At 33.3% G+C, this 21,980-nt stretch overlaps 2 protein-coding genes across 4 annotated transcripts; both read right to left on the bottom strand.

Moving 5' to 3' along the window:
* Nucleotides 1-1,782: 1,782 nt before the first annotated feature.
* On the bottom strand, nucleotides 1,783-8,432 carry LOC148627030 (uncharacterized). Its single transcript, XM_088565939.1, has 4 exons — nucleotides 8,283-8,432; nucleotides 7,849-7,930; nucleotides 2,482-2,648; nucleotides 1,783-2,106 (listed from the first exon to the last, which is right to left on the bottom strand). The coding sequence occupies exons 1-4, from the start codon at nucleotides 8,332-8,334 to the stop codon at nucleotides 1,961-1,963; spliced, it is 447 nt and encodes a 148-aa protein (XP_088422065.1). The 5' UTR covers nucleotides 8,335-8,432; the 3' UTR covers nucleotides 1,783-1,960.
* Nucleotides 8,433-8,540: 108 nt separating this feature from the next.
* On the bottom strand, nucleotides 8,541-21,828 carry LOC148627029 (sodium- and chloride-dependent GABA transporter 1-like). 3 transcript variants are annotated; one of them, XM_088565908.1, is made up of 13 exons: nucleotides 21,017-21,828; nucleotides 16,572-16,703; nucleotides 16,041-16,308; nucleotides 14,853-14,985; nucleotides 14,283-14,417; nucleotides 12,720-12,823; nucleotides 12,390-12,514; nucleotides 11,935-12,047; nucleotides 11,474-11,605; nucleotides 10,838-10,940; nucleotides 10,602-10,702; nucleotides 10,260-10,427; nucleotides 8,541-9,665 (listed from the first exon to the last, which is right to left on the bottom strand). In XM_088565908.1, exons 1-13 carry the CDS (start codon nucleotides 21,330-21,332, stop codon nucleotides 9,564-9,566), a joined length of 1,932 nt encoding a protein of 643 aa, XP_088422034.1. In that variant the 5' UTR covers nucleotides 21,333-21,828; the 3' UTR covers nucleotides 8,541-9,563. The 3 variants fall into 3 exon arrangements, with proteins under 3 accessions (XP_088422034.1, XP_088422050.1, XP_088422043.1); XM_088565924.1 differs by lacking the exon at nucleotides 21,017-21,828 and adding an exon at nucleotides 20,405-20,613; XM_088565917.1 differs by lacking the exon at nucleotides 21,017-21,828 and adding an exon at nucleotides 17,668-17,975.
* Nucleotides 21,829-21,980: the final 152 nt, after the last annotated feature.

Here is a 21,980-nt window from a genome sequence, read left to right as displayed (position 1 = left end):
AAATTTCAATCAATAATACATCCAATTCTCTTCATGGAATACATCAATATACATCATATAAACAAAATAAGAAATCCAATTAAAGAACGCTCGCAGTACCGACAGCTGGCCCAGAACATATATTAAAGAATGACAATACAATCAAAACAACCAGCATTTAAAATAGTCGGTCACTACAGTGGACTGGATTGGAATAGTAACGTGAAGTACTAAATAAACGATATATGATGTAGTGCAATACTAAATATAACGAGAATAGGTATGGTGAACATGTCAAAGAGATAACAACCCCTTAAAATGACTTAAAAAGCTTTTTACATGCAATTAGTGGTCGAATACCTCTATTTACTGTGAAAACAATGTTCAAAGAATAGACAATTCGTATCCTTTACGAATGAATCTATTTAACGGCATTTAAAAAGAATGTGAAAATGTTTGAAAGAATGTGCCTCCGAAAAAATAACTGGTTGAGCAATACCATTTTAATTAAGAACCTGCAAGTGCTAATATATTTTTGTATATTAAAAGCAGAGAACGCCTACTCTACCGATGCACCTGGTCCATGCTCCCAGTTTTCAGTGGAGTCCGAGTTGTTCATATACTTTTGTTGCTTTGTACGTATGATTTGGTTATTTTGTGTCCTTTGTTGTGTTTGTCTGTTTTCCCTGTCTTATCTTTGTCTCTGCATGGATTACATTCTTTTGATTTCCGCCAGAATATGAATTCTCTTGATTATTCTTGTATCAAACTTTTATAACGGCGAAAAAACTTTGTAAATGTTCTCAATAGTTCGAAAATTCTTTATACGTAAGCACAGATCCATTTTTTTCTGAATTGTTTTGGCTACTTCTAATGTCTATGAGGGGGAAGTCTGAGGGGGACTAAATGTAACATTTTTTTAGAACAGCAATATTAATGGTGTACACATTGGAATTTATTACCCACGTTTTATTTCGATGTTTTAGGGTGATATTTGTTAATCTTGTTACATTTCTTTAGGCAATCTCATTATAATGTTTTAAATACTGATTTTATCTGTTGAGTTTTCTCAAGGCGAAACTTCAGTTACAATAATGAAATTTAAATCAATATTATGACACATAAACATTTAGACGGTAAATTTTAATTTCATTTCGATAACAGACAGTTTCATTCCATGTACCTTAACGAAATATCTTTGGTCATTTAGAAAAAAAATCATCATATTTTAGGTTCATTTTTAGTTTTTGATTTAATTTTACTTAAATTTGTGGAGAAAATTGATCCCATATTTGTCTACAGTTTATGATGAATCAATAAACAGTGCAACCATCTGAGAAAGCTAAACCGATACACACATATAACTGAAAAGACGGCATAAAGACTTGTTTTACTATTTCCGGATGACAAGAAAGATATGTTTTCAATTAATTATTTCTAAAGAACTTGAGACGAACAAACAACAGAGAAAATTTGACCTGAAAAGAATAAATTGTCTTCTATCTGGTTGAAAACGACGCAAAATTAGAATAACCGAACTTTTGTATACGAATTTGTAAGTTGCCAGAAGAAACAACATAGATGCTTAGATATCTTAAAAAAATAACGAATGTTGTTACGTATCTAACATATAATGTACACAAGAATATGTGTCATGAAAGGATAAAATAGCAAAATTACACATGTAAAAGAGAGAATGGTAAATTACACATAATCTATGTAGTAATAATTTTCAACGGACAAATAAAAAAAAAAAAAAAGAAAAGAAAAACAACAACTTGAAAATCAATAAATAACAGAAAATTTAAAAGTTTCAAGCATTTATTTGACGTAAACATTTATATAACAAAGATATATCGCAATGTTACATTTGTAGTATGGCGATATAAATTACATGATGTTGCTTTGTAAAATCTATTAAGCTTGGACCAATAGTTTACATTTGCCAGAGCAGTAATATGGAAATTGTATCTGATAAACATTAGTATTTGTAAGCAGGCGGTTGCGGGTACGCAGGGTCAGGGTATGCGCCCCCTGGTTGTGGATAAGCGCCTCCTGGTTGTGGATAAGTGCCACCATAAACTGGATATGCCCCTCCTGGGTTGGTGTTATATGGTTGTAACGGTACTAAAATAAATGTTAAGTACTCAAATAAGATGTTAAAGGATATAAAACGGTGATGTAGAGATTTACCGATGATAATTCACAACCGTGAAATATCCAGTAATTTACAAACGGGGTTTAGCCCCATAGTTTTCCTCATTTGTAAATTATATAAAACGAGTTTGATTGATTAATTATTGAACTTTTTTTGTTGCTTTCTGAGTATTTTTTTCAATGTTTTAATATAAGAAGTTTAACATTTGAAAGCCTACCTTTCCACCCATCTTTGACATGTATTTCCAGTAAATGGTTTAACACACGACAGCGTTACTCAAGCATAATTTGGTTTTAACTTACAGAAAACAGTCAAAGACAATTAATATGGTAAAATTGCTATACCTGGTTGTTGCTGTTGTTGTTGTTGTTGAACTATGGTAGTAGCTGCTGAACCTCCTGTTGTTACTCTAGTGCGAGCTCGGTTTTTAAGATGACAAATGACAGTGATTATAATCACGATTATGATGACTCCTATGATACAGCCTGCAACAGCCCCGCCAATTGTACCACTGTAAAATGACAATATGGAATATTGATTAAATTATAATTCAACAATAGCGTAAAAAACTCTGATAATTTGATAACGCAAGTTTTTATTATTTATCTGTCTTGCTATCTTCCATCCAACAAATACTTTCAAATGTCTTTTGCAAGAGTAAATTGTTACAAAAAGTAGTACCACGTTATGAAGATATATCGTACGCTCTTATATGACGTGCTTCAAAGCTCTTTAGACCACAGCCATGGTAAAAAAGTGATAAACACATGACTAACATTTCGTTGGCTGCGTCTATTAAACAATATGAAGAAACTAGTCTTATTAGAATACAAATAAATCAATGCGACATGCTACATAAATGGCCCGTGGTATAACTGATAAAATGGAGTTTCAGACTACGGGATCAAATTTTTTATCCTGCTTATTCATTTTAAGAAAATGTGGGTTCTGTTTTTTTTCTTCGACGCAAAGCTAAAGAGCCTGCCTTTTTATTTTTTCTTACGGACTGTCCTGCCTTTTTATTTCTAGAAAATTTCAATCCTGCCCTTTTATTTTAAATTTGATGCTAGCCACCCCCTTAAAATCAATTTGTAGTTCCCTTATCATGAATCAATTAAACTTCTTCATGTATTTTGAACTAAAATTACATATAACTGTATTGATAATGCACCGTTATGTTGTTATATTTTGATATCTCGACCAATTGGAATATGCCAAACGTCCTGTAACACATGATGTGCGTCTGCGTAAAAAGTTCAAACAATTACATCTTAACTGCATATGTTAATTTTAAGCCATTAATGTTTTAACAGAGTATCTACATATGATGCACCGTCCCTATACAAAGGGGTCAGGTACACTTAAAGTGTTTTGACCACAAGTCTGAATTTCTAAATATGGTAATGAAATTATATGAATTTGCATATTTGTGAAGAACTTGATGGAGAACGGCAACATCGCCATATAACACTTTAAATTTTAAAAGTCCAAAGTATGTAGCTAAAGGCTGCTAAATTTAGATATGAAATAGATCACATATTTAAAATGACGATACCTGTCCCAAGTAAGACTCACCAAATCTTCATTTATTAAGATATTTTGCAAGCAAAATGCAGCACAACAAACGCAATTAATAGCCAGAGCGTTAAATTCGGTTTTAATTTTGCAGAATTACATATATAAATAAAAAAGCTATTTCTTTGTGTTAAACATTGACGCGATGCGTAGGTACAGTTTTGATTAGATATGGTCTCGGAGAATTTGGTACGTCGTTACCTTCCAGTTTTTGTATGCTAGTATGTATTTTTATAATCAACCAAGGGATTTTTGTTTACAAAATCTAAAATTGCATTGTTTTTGTAATTTACGAAGCTGACTTCCATAAATCTTTTATAGAAGCAGAAGAAAAAGATGATTTTATTTTAAAAAGTGCCCCATATGAGACATGGTTGACATAACAAGCAATAACGATTCATAAATTATACATAACTGTATGCAACACACAAAATACAAGTTTCTAAAATTTGTAATGACGACAAGGAGTAATCAAGGGAACCAAGGTTATAGCGGTAATCAAAAGAATGTTATCCAGGGACAAAGACCAGACATGGAAAACAGACATTCACAACAAAGAACATAAAGTAACTAAAATCATACATACAAAGTAACAAAAGTAAATGAGCAACTCGGACTCCACTAAAAACTGGGAGCATGGACCAGGTGCACCGGTAGGGTAAGCGTCCTCTGCTTTCCTAGAAACACCCGCCGAGTTGCTCATAAAAAGTCAAGTCCGGGGTAGACAAACGAGGAAAGGAAAACTATTACCCATTGAATACATCAGTTTTCATGGTGCTGATGGATACACCATAACGATCCACGAGTTCATGATGACGACCATAAAACTTCTGTAGTGATGACTTCAATCTTGTAGCAACATAACCCTGTTCCAGAAGCCTATTTGTTAGAGTTCTAGCGCGATACAAAAAGTCTGCGTAGCTTCGGCAAGCTCTGGCATAACGTATGAGTTGTGATATGAAGACTCCATACGCAGGAGCCGAAGGGATGTTGCCACAGATGAAAGGAAAGTTAACAATTCTGAATGAAAAGTCATCACGTTTGTCGTAAAGTTTGGTCAATAGTTTTCCTTTACCATCGATTTCTAAGTGTAGGTCAAGATATGAGGCTGACTTCACAGTGTCTGTAGTATCCTTTATCTCAAGTTCTTTTGGGTAGATGCGATGTATCAAATCCCCGAAATTAGGATTGTTTAAAGATAATGCGTCATCTATATAGCGGAAACTGAGATTGAAGGATCTAGCCAAACGATATTCTTTCTTTCTGATCAGATCAGCTATAAAGTCAGCCTCATAAGAGTGAAGGAATAGGTCATCAAGTAAAGAAGCACAATTTGTTCCCATTGGAATGCCGACCGTTTGCTGAAAAACACGTCCACCACACTGGACAAATATGTTGTCGATTAAAAATTCCAGCATATTGTAAACATCTTCCTCTGTATATTTGGAAGATGATTTGGAATTATTTCTTACAAAGTATGAGGAATCTCTACCAAGAACTATATATTTGTATCTAGGTGTACCATCTTTTTTGGAAAAACAACGATGTATAATGTTTTTAAGTCGGGATTTTAACTGAGTATGGAGAATAGAAGTATACAGTGTTGAAAAATCATAGGTTTTAATGCTATTATATTCAGATAATAGTCTTGAACTGATTGTCTCCAAAAGATCTTTCGAATTTTTCAGGATCCACATTGAATTAATACCACTACGGGAGTAACAAGTGTTGTGGTAGGACTGTAGACCCTCTTTGACAGTTGTGAGTATAGAAGTTAAAAGTTTTGAAAGAGATTTGGTGGTACATTTTGCAGATACAGCTATGAAACGTTGTTTGTATGGATTCTTGTGAAGTTTAGGAATCCAGTACATAAACGGTAAATCACAATCATCGTCCTTGGTAGAGAGACCAAAAGACGATAGCACAGATTTATGGTTTTCCACAATCTCTTCTTTGGAGAGAGTGGTAGCAGTGTAGGTCCTATCACTGCTATTATTTTCTACGTCTACCTTTGATAATAAACATTGGATATAAAACGTTTTGCAGACAAAAACAATGTCGTTTTGGGCTTTGTCTGCTGGTACGACAACATACTTGTCATGTATAGTAGACAATGTTTTTGCTACATCGAGGACAGATTTGTTATGAAACAAGGACTACACCTAGGACCTCATGACTTAACCCCTACATTTGCCTGAAACTCAAAATACAATTATCATAAATCCAATGTCACTAAAGTACAAGTGGCAGCAAAGGACGATGCTCATTAAATATGACGTAGTTTATGTTATGCATAAATATGCATATAACATATATACTTTCATCTGTGCCAACATCCCTTCAGCACCTGCGTATGGAGTGTTCATAACACAACTCATATGTAATGCCAGAGCTTGCCGAAACTACGCAGACTTTTTGTATGGTGCTAGAATTCTAACAAATAGGTTTCTGAAAAAAGGGTTGCAAGATTGAACTCGTCACTACAGAAGTTTTATGGTCGTCATCATGAACTCGTGGATCGTTACGGTGTACCCATCTGCGCCATGAAAACTGATTTATTCAACGTGTCATAGTTTTCCTTTCCTCTTTCGTCTACCCCGGACTTGACTTTTTATGAGCAACTCGGTGGGTGTTTCTAGAAAAGCAGAGGACGCGTACCCTACCGGTGTACCTGGTCCATGCTCCCAGTTTTTAGTGGAGTCCGAGTTGTTCATTTGCTTTTGTTATTTTGTATGTGTGATTATAGTTACTTTATGTTCTTTCTTGTATATGTCTGATTACATTCTTTTGATTACAGCTATAACCTTGGTTCCCTTGATTACTTTTTAAAATTATAATGTCACCTCGTACCTCGTACCACAAGTAAAATAATATGACAATAACAGCAAAACATTTTATATTTTACTCTTCATGATCAAAATAGAAATAGCGGCTGAAATGTCCACATTTTCAAAGGCCAGAATAATTTATGATCCTGATTTTATCTATTAAAGTTTGAATATGCTTTATTAATTATATTTTGCATGGATATCCTTAAAGTAGGAGCAATCTTACATGAGAATAGAAAATGTGTTTACCGTCAAACTGTACACCTGAGGCAGTCTGTTTTGCCTGGAAATATCCTATACCGACGTCTCGCAATTTGTAACCTGTGGGTTAAAATACGTAATCCAACCAAATTCCTCCGTTGCTCAAAGGATCTCATGATTGTGAGATTATTTTAAAGTCGGTAGACCGGTTTAATTTCTTACAACTGTAAAATTTCCCTTCTTGGTTTTCTTATTTTTCCCATTTTTTATAGCACTTAGTTTTTCGTAAAGAAATTTAAACTTGTGCTTAGACACTTGTGCTAATTCTTTTATACCTACTAAACTCTTGTGTAAATACATGACTGCTCCGTATCAAGATGGGGTATCAGATTCATAAATATTTTTCGACGATGTATCGCACAAAACAGGAAATGCATCACCTTAGTTCTAAAGTTTGTACCAAAATCTAATCATGGTTTTTATGATATCAAAATGAACTGGGAAACGACCCAGGCCTAGTATAAATTTACTGAATTTGATATGCAGTTTTTATACATAGAAAATTTAGAAAAATCGGTCAATGGATATATTACCTTATTAGATATGAAACGTGCGTGTGATGTTATCTACAGAAATTCAATCCTACACAGTGAAACAAGAATAGTATAAAACAGTAATCAAGGGAACCAAGATTCGAGGGGTAAACAAAAGAATATATTTCAATGATAAAGACTAGACAAAGAAAACAGGCACACAAAACATGGAATTACCAAAATCAAACGAACATAGAAACAAAAGTAAATACTGGTAAGCGAATAGGGCTCCACTAAAAACTTGGAGCATGTACCAGATGCACATAAGTAAGCGTCCTCTGCTTTTCTAGAAACATCCACCGAGTTGCTCATAAGATTTTCGTCCTGGGTAGATGAAAGAGGAATGGGAAACTATGACACAGTGAATAAATCGGTTCTATACACCATACAGATCCACCAGTTCATGATAATATAACCATAGAACTGTAGTGATGACTTCAATCTTGTAGAATCATTCGTTTTCGTACAAAAACCTCTGAGTAAATCTTAAAGAAATAAGTCTTGTATAACTTACCCATCATAATCAGAATAATAGTAGCAGTAGTAGTAACTGTAGTAATAGGAATAACAGTAGTATCCTGCGAGGGTTTCGTCAACTGGAAAATCACATTATAATAGTTCTACCTTTTGTTGTAATCTACAAGGTTTCTATAATGTATACTAACTTTATGCTCAAAAACCTGGATTATCGTAGTGTTAAATAAATTACATTTTCTGTCGATTGCAATAATGTATTAGTAACATATATTTAAAACAGTCTGAAAAAAGTGATTTTAAAAAAGAAAATTCGATTGGAAAACGCATGACCGCAAATTTTACAACTTAAAACAAATCTATCTTTCAAAATATACAGTTTAAGTCACACGGCGTGAATTGTCAATTGTGTAGATATTGCAAGCAAATGAAAAAAAATGATACGTTAAAAGAAAGAAAAGAAAAAATACTTACTGAATAATAAATTCAAGAGAATAACGTTTACAACACCTCGAAGTGATTCCATTTTGAATCCAATGAGTGATTTCTACATTACTTTAGTACAAAGAACAATATAAATTTTAATTTTGAAAATTAACAATAATAATTTGTTAAATTCTATTGAATTTAGATCAAATTTCCCTTAAAGGTTAAATCTACGTGACCCGTTGTATCACAATAAAGAAAACAAGACAAGTAAACTGAGAATCCATATCCATTGTTTTTTATTATCTATGACTCGCAAAGCGGATATTGTTGTTGAAAAGAAATATTCTGTATAATTTGGAACTAAACAAATTGGCGTTTTGAATACGCTTATATTATCCAATAGTGTGTTTAGTCTTCTATGTGGCTTATTCTGTTGTTGTTTTCTTTATTTTTGAATCATTTTGTGTTGTTCAGATCGATCTCTCTTTTTTAACGTTCCACGCCATGTGCTCTCATGTTAAGAGTTACCGTTAGTAAAACCTTACCCTACACATTCTTCAGTTCTTCGCGAAAGTAACGCGGTGTTTTCAGTAAAATGCAGGAAATGTTTTGAATTCCCAGAAACCACTGAACTATCTATCTTAATGAAAAAGTTTTCGCCGCCACAGTTTTCGTCGTCTCTTTTATGAAATGTTCTTTCCCTCAAATTCAGGATCCTTTATCCAGCAAATGTGACAATTTGTTTTCAAAATGCCCCGGAGCAATTTCATAAAGAATTTCCTTCAGAAATAGAAGTGCGAACATTGGCAAGAGTTTTTCCTGTCTTGAAAATGAAAGGGTCCAATCGCTTGCTCTCGATGATGATATAGACTTAAGTTGTTTTTGTAGGAAAGGTCAAGACTGCAAAGAACTGGTATGCATTAAGTGATCCGACTTTTCCGGAACTTATTTGACACCAGAAAAAAGAACAATTTAACAACTGAATATTTTTAGAAAAGCATGAAGTTTAGTTGTTTATTCGTCTTTCATCAAATGAAATTTCAATGATACTGTTCTCGAGTTAAAATCAAGCGATCACAAGACCCTTAAATTTCTTTGTTATATGTTTCAAACTTCTTTCCGAATTGCATTGAAAAAACCCATTGTAGCCCCATTGATATTATTTGAATTAAATAATATAACTATGAACGCACGCATTGGACACTTTCTTTATTAACAAGTATATTTAACTAATTTCCAAATCACGATTAAACAACAACACACATAAATATAAATGTTACAGAAAAATACTATTTTATACAAATGATCAATACAAAACTTAAGTGTCTACAGCATGACATTTCTTTCGGTGAAGGTAGTTACTGTGGAGTAGGGTGGTGGCGGACCACCCGGTAATTCTATATCCGGTCTGAACAGTTTCTTTACACGCTGAAATATCAACAATTGCTACAAGAAACATTTATATCATTCATTTCAAAGAAATGATTATTTACTAAATGATCGTGCTAGTTTTAGTTAAGGCATTTTGGTATATCCAAAGTATCAGTATTTCGTCGGAGTACTTGCATTGGTCTTTTGGCGTTTATATACGAGATTAAAGAGTAATCAAGTGAACCAAGGTTATAGCGGTAATCAAAAAATGTAATCCAGGGACAAAGACCAGACATGGACAACAGACATACACAACAAAGAACATAAAGTAACTAAAATTATACATACAAAGTAACAAAAGCCAAATGAGCAACTCGGACTCCACTAAAAACTTGAAGCATGGACCAGGTGCACCGGTAGGGTACGCGTCCTCTGCTTATCCATTGAAATGTTCAAAAGAATAAACATTGCAGTAACAGTTACAATTCAACAATTTGCATTGTTTGTTGTATCAGTTGATTTTTGCCGTATAGATAGTAAATTTTGTTTTATTAAATAGTAAGAAAAACTATCATAGAGTTTTGAACAATGATAATATTTTAAAAGAAAATCAGTAAAAGAAAAGTTAAAAAATTCCAGCATTCTATCTACCTCTTGGAATGTGCCTGGAGTGCTCAGGAACTTGTAAACCATATAGATAGGTATGATTGACACTGATGACAATGCCATAAATCCACCAACTACGTGGGCCCATGTAGGATAGGAGTACTCAAGGTACTTCACTGGCTTGAATTTAACCAATGAAAATATCAAGATTCCCTGAAAATGTAGAATTTAACATCTGTGTGTAACATTGTCGTTCCAAATTCTTTTGCATAAAACACTATTTCCTCAGTTGATTAGAAAATTAATAGCCTGGCTCTTCTGATAATTTAGTATCGCAAAATATTTATGTATGAAATGATTGCTTTTCCTGTTAGTTTCTTTACTTACCAGCGTAAGGAGTGGAGTGGAAACAACCCAAGCAAACTTGAAGAAAACACTAGGATAATATCCAAACATACTTTTAAGGTTCTCGTAAAATCTATCAACACCTGAAAGTTGTAACAAAACACTGAAGTTAATTAAAAAAAACCTGTGGTTTCAATACAAAAAGATGAAACTATCACTTAAACATGACTTTAAAAAAAACCTTTTAAAGACAAATTAAAGATTAAGATGGTTCTTACCATATCCCCAACTAATAGCAATACACTCGAAGAATATAAGAATCAGTAAACAGAGCCCACTGGCGGAATAGTTATCAAAAAGTTGAAAAACATACATTCCTCCCTGTAATAGATAAAAACCATGTCATATTCAGTAGTATGTATGAATTTATGTGCTAATATAAGTACTTATGATTGACATTAATCAAAACACATGTTTTCTTTTGTTGCTTTGTACGTGCTATTTTGGTTATTTTATGTTCTTTGTTATGTATGTCTGTTTTCTCCGTCTGTCCGAGTTGCTTATTTACTTTTGTTACTTTGTATGTATGATTTTAGTTACTTTATGTTCTTTGTTGTGTGTGTCTGTTTTCCATGTCTGGTCTTTGTCCCTGGATTATATTCTTTTGATTACCGCTATAATCTTTGTTCCCTTGATTACTCTTTCATGAGTTTGATATCAAATTTTAAATGATGAATAAGTGATTGAGTTTTCTTTTCTTCTAGTAAAACTCAAATTCGACTATGATAGATGGTTATAAGTGCTTTAGTTACTATATGATATACAGTTCTTTAGTTTGTATTATTTACATCCCGTTTAAAGAAAAATTCGCACCTTCTTTAACTTTTGACTCTCCGAGTCTTTTAATGATTTACCTGTGTAACCATTGATAGTCCTACTAGGTAAGAGAGGAAACAAATAAAAGCAATGAATAATTCACGTCGTCGTCGTAACTTCTGTGGAAACTCGTCTATCAAGGCTGTGAAGAAACCTTCCATAGTACAAAACTGAAAACAAATTGGATGTTTGAATAAAGAGGAACCATTAAAGAGAACTAAAAACAAAGGGGAGACTTGTCAAATCTATTATCATAAGAATTATGAAATCAATGTTTAGATTCAGTCACTGAAGGTCCAATTGTATTTAGATCTTTTAAACAGCAACCTCTGCTCACAATGTTCCTTTATTTTTACTTTAGTTGATGAAAATTTATAAAACTTTTATAAGCCATTCACATTTATAAAAATGTATGGGATATATTGCAAATGATAGCTACTGCCTTCCCCGCGGAAATAAATGTATAAATTCGTATCATGATGTAAGTGTAATTACTTGCCTGACTATCCAATCCTAGTATGAGTATCATCAAAAAGAATAACACGGACCACAATGGAGAAATCGGGAGCTGTATAACTGCACTCGGGTAAGCAAGAAATGCTAATCCTGGACCTTGCATACAGAAAAAAATAGGCAATGTTACACCACATCTATACGGTAATGATGAGAGATTTAAAAAAAAAACGTCCCCGAAAATTAAATTCATTCGCAATGAAGTAGAACATTAAATTTTGATTACAACAAAATATAACCATCCTCTTGATGTTTATTTCCAGTTGAAATAGGAAGGACTATGCCGTGTATTTGACTCTGTTATACGTTGTGGACTTGCGTTTCCTTACTTCAACCTATGTAAAGCTTTTGAATATTTGAATCAAGGTTAACGTTATTAAATACTAGTACACAATTTTTGTTGTGACAATTTTGGATTATATTCTTTCCAAATATACTAACCAGAAGCTGCTACTTCCGAAACAGGTTGATTCTGTGAATGAGCCATAAAACCAACAACTGAGAAGATAACAAAGCCAGCAAACATACTTGTACAACTGTTCAGTATCGATATCAAACACGCATCTCTAAATGGAAAAAAAATGCATGTAACACAAGCTATCTTTATCGGTTAGGAGACGAGTTTGTGGAATTATAATTCGTTTTTCATTAAAAATTAATTTTATATCTATAACATAGTATTCAGATTGAACTTTTTTGTATAAATGTTTGAAATAAGCGATTTCTTTAAGGCATAGGACATCACAGCTTTTTTTTCTAGCAAATACATACCTATACACATTATTATTATATTTGTTATAACTGCCCAATGCAATCAAAGATCCTAAACCAAGTCCATATGAAAAGAATATTTGTGTGGCTGCGTCAATCCATACCTACCAATAAAGTATATACTTCATATATCTATATGTTAAAGACATAGAAATTTATCTATTTTTGCCTATTAAAAGTCATTTCACCCCAATTCAAATGAAAACATGTGCTCTTAATGATTGAACTAATCTGGTAAATGTTTGTTTACAAATTAATATTTAATGATAGAGTACCATATATTTATCTTTGAATTGGAAACACATGTTTTCCACGGTTTTACTAAACATACGAAACACACATGAAAACATATACTGTTGTACTTATATCTATCTATCTATCTATATAGATATATAAGTAGAAGAAGGATATCAGTTATCCAATATATTAAATTTAAATTTTACCATATTCTGGTGATGTTAAACATATTTAGACGTTTATATATATATATGTATATATATAAAGGTCTGTAAAATTCCCAACGATGTTAGAACTGTCAAATTTGCGATGAAAATTGTTGGTCGTTCCCTCCGCGGGACTCGAACTTGTACCGCTGTGACATCTATGGCAACACCGCCTGCACAAAGTCCAGCGCCCTAGACCACTCGGCCAGCTAGGCTATATAAAAATATAGCTTTCGCTGGCCAGGTCATTCCTCCTCGTAGGATTAATCTAGGGCTGTAACTTAGTACACGATGTATGGTAGTACGGGACAGTTCATTTAGATGTTATTATGTAGGATAGAGGATCAAATTAATAATGCATGTCACAACAAATCAATATTATACAAACGTCTCAGAATGTAACGACTCTTAACTGTCCCGTACTACCATACATCGTGTACTCAGTTACAACCCAAAAAATGAAGATTCACATTTGAACACCCGAAAGATTAAATGAGACTCATTACCACCTCAATGAATGACGAATTCTGTACACTTCATGTATTCCGAATAATTAAATGTCGTACCTTTTAAACGAATTAATCCTTTAATGCCATTAATTTGTCCTATTTTTCAGATTTTTGACGCAGATGACTTTGCTTCGTCGTCATCATCGTCAATGGAATTCCTGATCTAGTTTAGTTTCGACGTCACATCTCTGACTCATGAACTTTTGACGTCTGTGACGTAGGGCTCGAGACGTTGACCGGCAAAAAACATTGTCGATTTCCATTGTTATTTCAATAAAAACACCTTATATTTGGGCATCTGTAGGGTTCTACCAAAGGTAGTATCTTACAGCCGATAAAAAACACTCAAAATTTGCATATTTCACTATATTTTTCAAAAATACTTGTAAAAACGTCACATTTGCGTTACATGTTGTGTTGAAAATCCCCAGAAAATCGCCAGTTTAAGCTTGACCGTCATCTACCCTCCAGTATTACCGTACACCTTTCGGCTTTGCCTCAGGATGTACTTACGTACTTCAGGAGTTTAAAAACGGACACTAACGTAGATAACTTATAATATCCGAGACATGTTCATGTATCAAATACCGTTTGTATGTGAAATAATTTACCTGCGACTCTTTTAGTTTGTTGACGTCAGGTAACACATAAAACTTGATACCTTCAGCAGCCCCAGGCAGAGTAACACCTCTTATCAACAATATTATCAACAACACATATGGAAATATAGCTGTAAAATATACCACCTGAAATAAAAAAAATTAGATATATTGTTATTTGCAAACAATCAAACTATAAATATAAAAAATGATACATACATAAACAAAACTAATTCTTCTTCATAATGTATTTCCTTTATTATCTTAAACAGAAGACTAGCAAGTGAGTAATAGCCACCTTTTACAAAGATATTTCATTCATACAAAAGTATTCAGTTAAAATAAAATCAATCGATCTGTACGTTCTATTACTGAATATCATGCGTTATGCAATGGGTTATTATAAGTAAGCTGGACAGATTTTGGGAGACAAGAAGAAGACATATAAACACTTGGTCAATTAACCAGCTTATTTTCTGTGTGCACCACAAATGTCCATTTAAGAGGTACAACATTTAAATCCAATATTCAATTAAAAGACAGTTTTATTTTCTATGCCACATAGTAAATCTGGTCACAAACCTTTCCTGTCCATTTGACTCCTTTCCATATACAAAAATAACAGAGAATCCAGACAAACAGGAGACAAAGGGCCAATTGCCATTTGACCTCTCCTGGTTCATCCACACCATTGCTTATCTGTAAGACTTTGCGTCTGAAAATAAAAAAAAATGGATGAATGCCCAGGAATTCATTTAAAGAAAATACAAGTTTGAATACAAGACTTTTTAAGTTTGAAAAGAATTCGAAAAATATTTCAACGTATTTGTAATGTTTGTTATATTGCAGACATTATTTTAAACAAAAATGTATTGTTAAATTAAATCAGCCGGGGAAGTACTCTTTATCCTTACACAGGCAAATATTTTTCACGTGAAATATATGTTAATCAAGCTTCACGTAAAGTTCATGTGAAAGTCACATGAAATTAACATGATTTTCATGTGAAATTCACTAAACACAAATTTCATGTGAACATTTCGTGTGAATTTCACGTGATTGCTCCATTTACCCAGATTTCACATGAACTCTGTCACTTAGTTTATTTGCTCAATTCAGGTGAAAATCATGTGAAAATCATATGAAATAATTTTGCCTGTGTAGGGTTAAGTGAGAAGCGAAAGTTTACGACAGCGATTTCAAAACCTTTGACACACCTCTCTTCCAAAAGCTCAACTATAGAAAGTTTACTACTGCAAAAATACGTGTGATTGTAGCAAGCGAGTTAAGGGATACATATTTGTTTACAGAAATGTTATGAGTACAATTATTCAATTCAATTCTATATCAATTGATATACCGGAATGCGCAATGCGCAATACATATGATTGGTATCGTTTGTATTTGTCAGTGTGACATATTTGTGTGTACTTGGTACAACGTTTCTATGTTAATATTGAAATCATTATATATTCCAGATTTTCAAAAACCTAAGTTATATACTTTTACTCCAAGCAAAAATGTACATAGTACATAGTAGTTTCAGTACCGGTGTTTCATGCACTTCTTAGTAAAGCACGGATGTCTAATATATAAATTTAAGCTATTTGTATGAAATAATAATACTTTTTTCAATAGATCTTTAGATATTTTAATTAGTCTACATCTAGAGTAACAATGAAACACTGTGAAGGCCTTAGTTTGACAGCTGACAGTATAACTGTTAATTATCAAGAAAAAAACTTAAAGAAAGGATGGCAGTTTGCTTACTCCCAAAACTCACGAACCGGTGATGTAGCATTGTTTGCAAACGATGAACACATAGATACATTTGATGTTAGGTTTAGATACGTTGTTGCGTTATTACAGGTGTTTTGGTACTCCGATCTACAGGTATTTGTATTCCATGGATTGTTGCATGTTGACCATGGCAAACTTGCAGTGAATGAGTTAAACAGGTAATATGCTGCCCATGCAAGGATAACGATGTAGTAACTGTTTAACCACGCAGCCATGACAGCTGCTGCATACCCGACTCCTGTAAGTAGTTAAATATTTCCAAATTAGGATATAAATATAAATCATGGCATATTGTTTTGTGGAAAATAATGAATGAAAACAATATTTCGTTATCCCATAAAGTAATAATACGTAGGCAAATTTAAGGACAAGTCATACAAGTCATCATACAATGACAACTATGACCCAGTTTCAGCTTTACTGCTGAAAGAAATTATTTTCCTTCATTTTTTTTACTTTTAAGTCACTCTATCACATCATGATTTGCTCGAAAACCATTACCTTTAAATATAGGAGTAATTTTCCACACACCAAGACCTCCTATACTTAACCATTGTCCCACTGCCAGTTCTAAGAAGTACATTGGAAGCCCAGCAAACAGGGCTGTGAGCAAGTAGGGTACAAGAAAAGCGCCTGAAATAATGTTTTAAATAAATTCATCTTAAATCATTGATACGATAATCCATTGGGTTAAAAGTTGTTTTAAGTGTTAAACGAAAATATAATATAGCTGTTGAATAACACTATGATAAACCAATATACACATAACTGTTGTTGTGAGACTATCATCGACGATGGATACTGTAATATTACATTAAATCTGCCAGTCAGTTTATTTTGAGTATGTGTATGTAATTTTACACGTACGGTATTACATGCGTCTCTAGAATTTCTGATTATTGTAAAATGATAAAATATACATCAGAACATTTCATTGTTATAACATTAATAAAAAGTTACTACACCTTTTTGGAGGAAATATTATAAAATATATTAATAAATGTTTCAGATATGCCAATGTTTTAAAATATTATGTTAGTCTGAAATTTCCACAAGTAGATCGCAAATATAATATATATAGAAATAAAGTCGTTTGCAATACTACAAATTTCAAAATCCACAAAACAAACGAGTTTTGATTTCTTGTATTGTAAATGGTAGAACCTCCTGGTGATGGATTTGGCTTCATACTTCGACGTTTTTGGTTTTGAGTATTTCTTACATATGATTAATTTTTTGATTTAGATCTTCCTATATATTTGATCTGATGCTGCTGATGACAGGTTACTTCTTGAAACACATGTACAACATACCGGAATGCGCAATACATATGATTGGTATCGTTTGTATTTGTCAGTGTGACATATTTGTGTGTACTTGGTACAAAGTTTCTATGTTAATATTGAAATCATTATATATTCCAGATTTTCAAAAACCTAAGTTATATACTTTTACTCCAAGCAAAAATGTAAATCCAAATTCAATTTCTATCTGCTAGTACTAACTTCATCCCTAGAACGTACAATCTGACAGATGTTTGATAATGAAAAAAGTCAGTAAAAAATCAAAATTCACTTCAAGTAATTGTAATACAAACCGCCACCATTTTTATAGCACAAATAGGGGAATCGCCATATATTTCCAAGCCCTATACAAAATCCAACACATGCCAATACGAATTCTACTTTGTTTCCCCATTTTGTTCGTTTTATTTTCTTCTTTTTTTCTAAATTTCTTATACTCCAATTGTTATGAACGTCTTCGCCTTTCGACAGGGGCTCAATTTCATAAACCTGATTTTCCATTAGTTATCCTTTTACGATCCTATACAAATAGGGCATTCAGATACCGATGCAGACTACTATCCAACATTAACTTATACTATGAAATGTGTCATCACGTACTATCAAAAAATAATTAACGTGTGGCAAACAGAAATGAGACCCCTAACATGAAAAGCTGATATCAAATGACAAACATCGTACCATACATCACACGCATAAATTTATTTTTCATTTTATATACGGTTGTATAAACATTTATGCAGCCATTATGCTTCATTTAATTCCAATAAAAATAAACGCGAATTCATTCCGCAAACTCACCCACCAGGAATTGGTTTTGGAAGCTATTCGCGTCGGTAAAATGGTTTTCGACATTGCACATAATGCATTCGTCTTCTAGAATAGAATTGAAAAATGATAGTTGGGTGCTTAGTAAACGCGAATTAGAAATTATTGACATGTAAATGCAAAACAAATTCGTATTTGCATTGGTATATGCATTACTAGTGTTAGTAAGTCAGGACGATGTCACAAAAACGAATGTATATTAACAAAAAGCAACAACAACACAATTAAGAAAAAGGAATTACTGTGGAAGTACTTTAATTTGTGGATACCAATTTTCGTGGATAAGGGAAGAAACACTAATTCGTGGATTCTTGAATTCGTGGTTTTGAGGCTTTCAGTATACATTCAGTGAAAATCTCCGTTTTGGTGGGAACCAAATTTCGTGGTTTGGCCTACCCACGAAAACCACGAAAAAGTATTTTACATTAATACGTCGACATCTTATTTCCTTTGCCCTAATGCTAAATTCTCGTAATCGGTATTCATGTGTAAAGAGAAGAGGTCTTTATCACTCGATAATTTTAAACATCAGTATTTTCATAATAAGTTCGTAAGGAAAGTTGCAGACTATTTGCATGGAGTTTAGACAAGGTTCGGGTGTCTTTTTGTTATAATTATGGTTTAAAATGAAGCTCGATTTGAATATATGATCGTTCGATTGAGCAATGACTTGACCGTTTGCAAATATGCATATAATGATCAATCGATTTTCACTGGATTCATTTGGTTTGTTGTTAAACTATCGTGGTGCATTTAAATATGACATATGTTATACTTCGTGTCAATCTGCTTGTAAATACATATAGATACAGTCGCATTCATTATCTATATACAAGAAAACTTGGAAGAAAATAAAACAATAGTAATGAAGAAAAAACCTGCAAAAACCCCGCAAAAAACCGGAAAACAACCTGATTGTTAGGGTTTTATTCGAAAAAGAATGTCGAAGGAACATTCAGTATAATAAAAAAGCACATAGCTTTGGCTACGCCTCGGGTTAACAACGATTTCCTCAGGGGGGAGGAGGGGTAATCAAACTGCTCCATCACCCTCTTAGCTATTTATATAAAGTGAGTTTCAAATATATGTATTGAAGACTTAATGTTATTAAAATTTTAAAACGATCTAACATAGAAATCAAAAGGATTCAAGTGATTCTAACGGAAATCAAAACAAGCATAATCCATAGATTACGACAATTAAAAAAAGACACGCACAACAAAGAATATGATGACCAAATTATCATTAACAATAGTAATTTTAGTACTGAAATGTTTAAGTTCAAGTTAATTTACTTATTTTCTGATTTTTATTTTATTTTTTTTGCATATAAATTACTTGTCTTCGCTTGTAACATCGATGCTGAATTTAATTATAAGTCAAATCTTTATAAAACATTTTGGTACAGAATCAGTTATTTTGCTCTGCCATGAATACTAGATTCGAACGAAAACTGTCTATCCCCGATCAAGCTAATAAACAGTGATATGGGATCATCATGATATTACACTCAAACAAAGGATAAAAAGTTTCGAAAATTCTCAATATTGATCAATCCGCAAAGAGTTTGTTTGTTTGTTTGTTTGTTGGGGTTTAACGTCCGAGCAGCAATATTTCAGCTATATTCAGGCGATGAACATGAAATTGATGATAAAATGAACATGAAATGATGATGAAATGAAAAAGGGATGGGACACAAGGATAATGGGGTCGACATATTTTGATTGCCACTGGAAATAGGGAGAAATGGGTAGGGTCGGGCAATTTAGCCTCCTGTGGCGGAGCCCTATGGTTCCTACTCCAGGAGAATACCACAGTAGGGTTCTTTAACGTGTCGAGGAACGTGGCATCTTTCCCAACACGGTGCACCACTATGGTTTGCGGTCAGGTTTTCCGTATCATAGCCTGACAACCCCAGCATTTAACACGCCATAGGTACCCCATTCCACCACCTGGGGCACACATCCCAGTTGCTCTGTGGGCATAACGCCCTGGCCTCCGGCTAGGGTTCTGAGCACTATTTAGTCGCCTTTTACGACAATCTTATCGCTGCTGCAGGCCTATTCTTTTCACACCCGGACCTGCACGGGAAATCCGCAAACAGGACAGATATATTTTCTGAATTCGAGAGCTGTGTTGAAAATATTCAATTTTGTATTGAGATACTGTACACAAGCAAAAGAAAAATTTCTAAAAACCTACCTCCGCCATTTTTGTAACAAAGGTAAGGAAACCGAACAACATTTCCCAAACCAACACAATATCCTATACACGATAAAGCAAATTCAACTTTGTTAGACCATTCCGTCCTTTCTGAGTGAATGTTTCTATTTTCCGAAATTTGTCCGTTCCTTAAAACTAATTCATGTTTTTCACATTGCATGACTTATGGACTGATCTAGCCGTTTCGATAGACTATGAATCTATTTTAATTCTAATTGTCGTATTTTATTTTGTAAACGGGTTATCATATCATGCGATATCACCTGTAATCATCAGTCATTTTATGACAATTTTATAATGTCAGTCATATTTTAATCGCATAATAAACTGTGAAAATGTATCAAACATACTTCGAAATTTTGAACGATGGCGTTGCTGTAAAATGTATAATATTGAATGAGACCTAATCGGATAAAAGATTCAAATTATCACAACAATCATGACTTGTTTCTACACTTTGCTGGCGTTTTTTTTTAATTAGAGCAAAACCGATAAATAGAATGAAAATGAAATTTCATTTATTGAATATGTCACCTCGACCGAGCGATTTATAGAATAATCGTCTTAAGGCTAATATTATATTTTGCTTACCTCCACCGTTTTTGTAGCAAAGATATGGAAAACGAACGACGTTTCCTAGTCCAATGCAAAGTCCAACGCATGATAACACAAAGTTAATCTTCCCTTCCCATGTTTCTCTGGCTTCTTCGTCTTTGAGTTGAACAACAGACTGTTTTGCAGTAAGACTTTCTCTTTCATCATTTGCGGTTTTATTAATCACTTTTACTTCAACCTGCCTGGTTGCTTGAACTAAAACTGTTGGCTTTGTATTCTCTTGTGTTGCAAATATTTTCTCGTTTTTAAGATTATCTTGGAAGAAAAAGTCAGTCTGTATTGAATCATCCATTGCTACATTCTATTCTACTTTCAATTCGTGAACGATAAGGTCTTAATTTAATTTTGAGAGAAAGGTAAATATTAGCTTCATGTTAAGCCTACAGACTGAGCTTGTATTTTGTGGAGAACACATTTCTGGATTCAATAAAAACGTCCAACGAATTTAGTTAGGATCGTTGTACACATATAGTGCGAGACAGTCAATCATCTGTCATCGCTAATTTTGCAATTTTCAGCCGAGTTTTGATGCGGAACAGACTGTTTAATTAAGAACATTCAATAAAGGTTTCTAGTTCGATGTCTTCATTTACATATACAGTTTTAGACCTCTGATGTCGGATATACTTGCTCTCAGTGATCATTTACATACACAGTTTATACCTCAGATGTCAAGTATGCATGCCTGCAGTGATCAAGGACAAGATAAGATTTAATGTGTTCAGCATATTTGGAATTTTGATTATTTTCTCCATCTATTTGAAACTGGAAGGTTCATCAACTCAGTGCAAACTGTTTGATGTATCTTGTGTTATACACTGTCTTGATTGTTACGGTTTGTCGTTATCTCCAAAAATTAATTGATCGATAGATTGATTTATTTAGATACAAAAATAAGAATAACAATGACATTACAATTTTAATATGTCAAACATAGTAC

The sequence above is a fragment of the Perna viridis genome, chromosome 1, assembly GCF_037379345.1.
Source record: "Perna viridis isolate PV_CMFRI_1.1 ecotype Kerala chromosome 1, ASM3737934v1, whole genome shotgun sequence".
In the NCBI taxonomy this organism is placed as follows: Eukaryota; Metazoa; Mollusca; class Bivalvia; order Mytilida; family Mytilidae; genus Perna; species Perna viridis.
The sequence above is the reverse complement of the archived record's forward strand: the minus strand, read 5'-3'. Positions and strand labels throughout refer to the sequence as shown.

Excerpts from the sequence above, each read along its gene's own strand:
- LOC148627030 (XM_088565939.1), bottom strand. The coding sequence starts at position 8,334 with ATGGAATCACTTCGAGGTGTTGTAAACGTTATTCTCTTGAATTTATTA. Across the intron at positions 7,931-8,282 it reads TCTCTTGAATTTATTATTCA|TTGACGAAACCCTCGCAGGA; the intron begins GTAAGTATTTTT and ends GTGATTTTCCAG. Across the intron at positions 2,649-7,848 it reads TATTATTCTGATTATGATGG|TGGTACAATTGGCGGGGCTG; the intron begins GTAAGTTATACA and ends GTCATTTTACAG.
- LOC148627029 (XM_088565908.1), bottom strand. The coding sequence starts at position 21,332 with ATGGATGATTCAATACAGACTGACTTTTTCTTCCAAGATAATCTTAAA. Across the intron at positions 12,515-12,719 it reads TATAATAATAATGTGTATAG|AGATGCGTGTTTGATATCGA; the intron begins GTATGTATTTGC and ends TTTTCCATTTAG. Across the intron at positions 10,428-10,601 it reads CCACTCCACTCCTTACGCTG|GGAATCTTGATATTTTCATT; the intron begins GTAAGTAAAGAA and ends CTACATTTTCAG.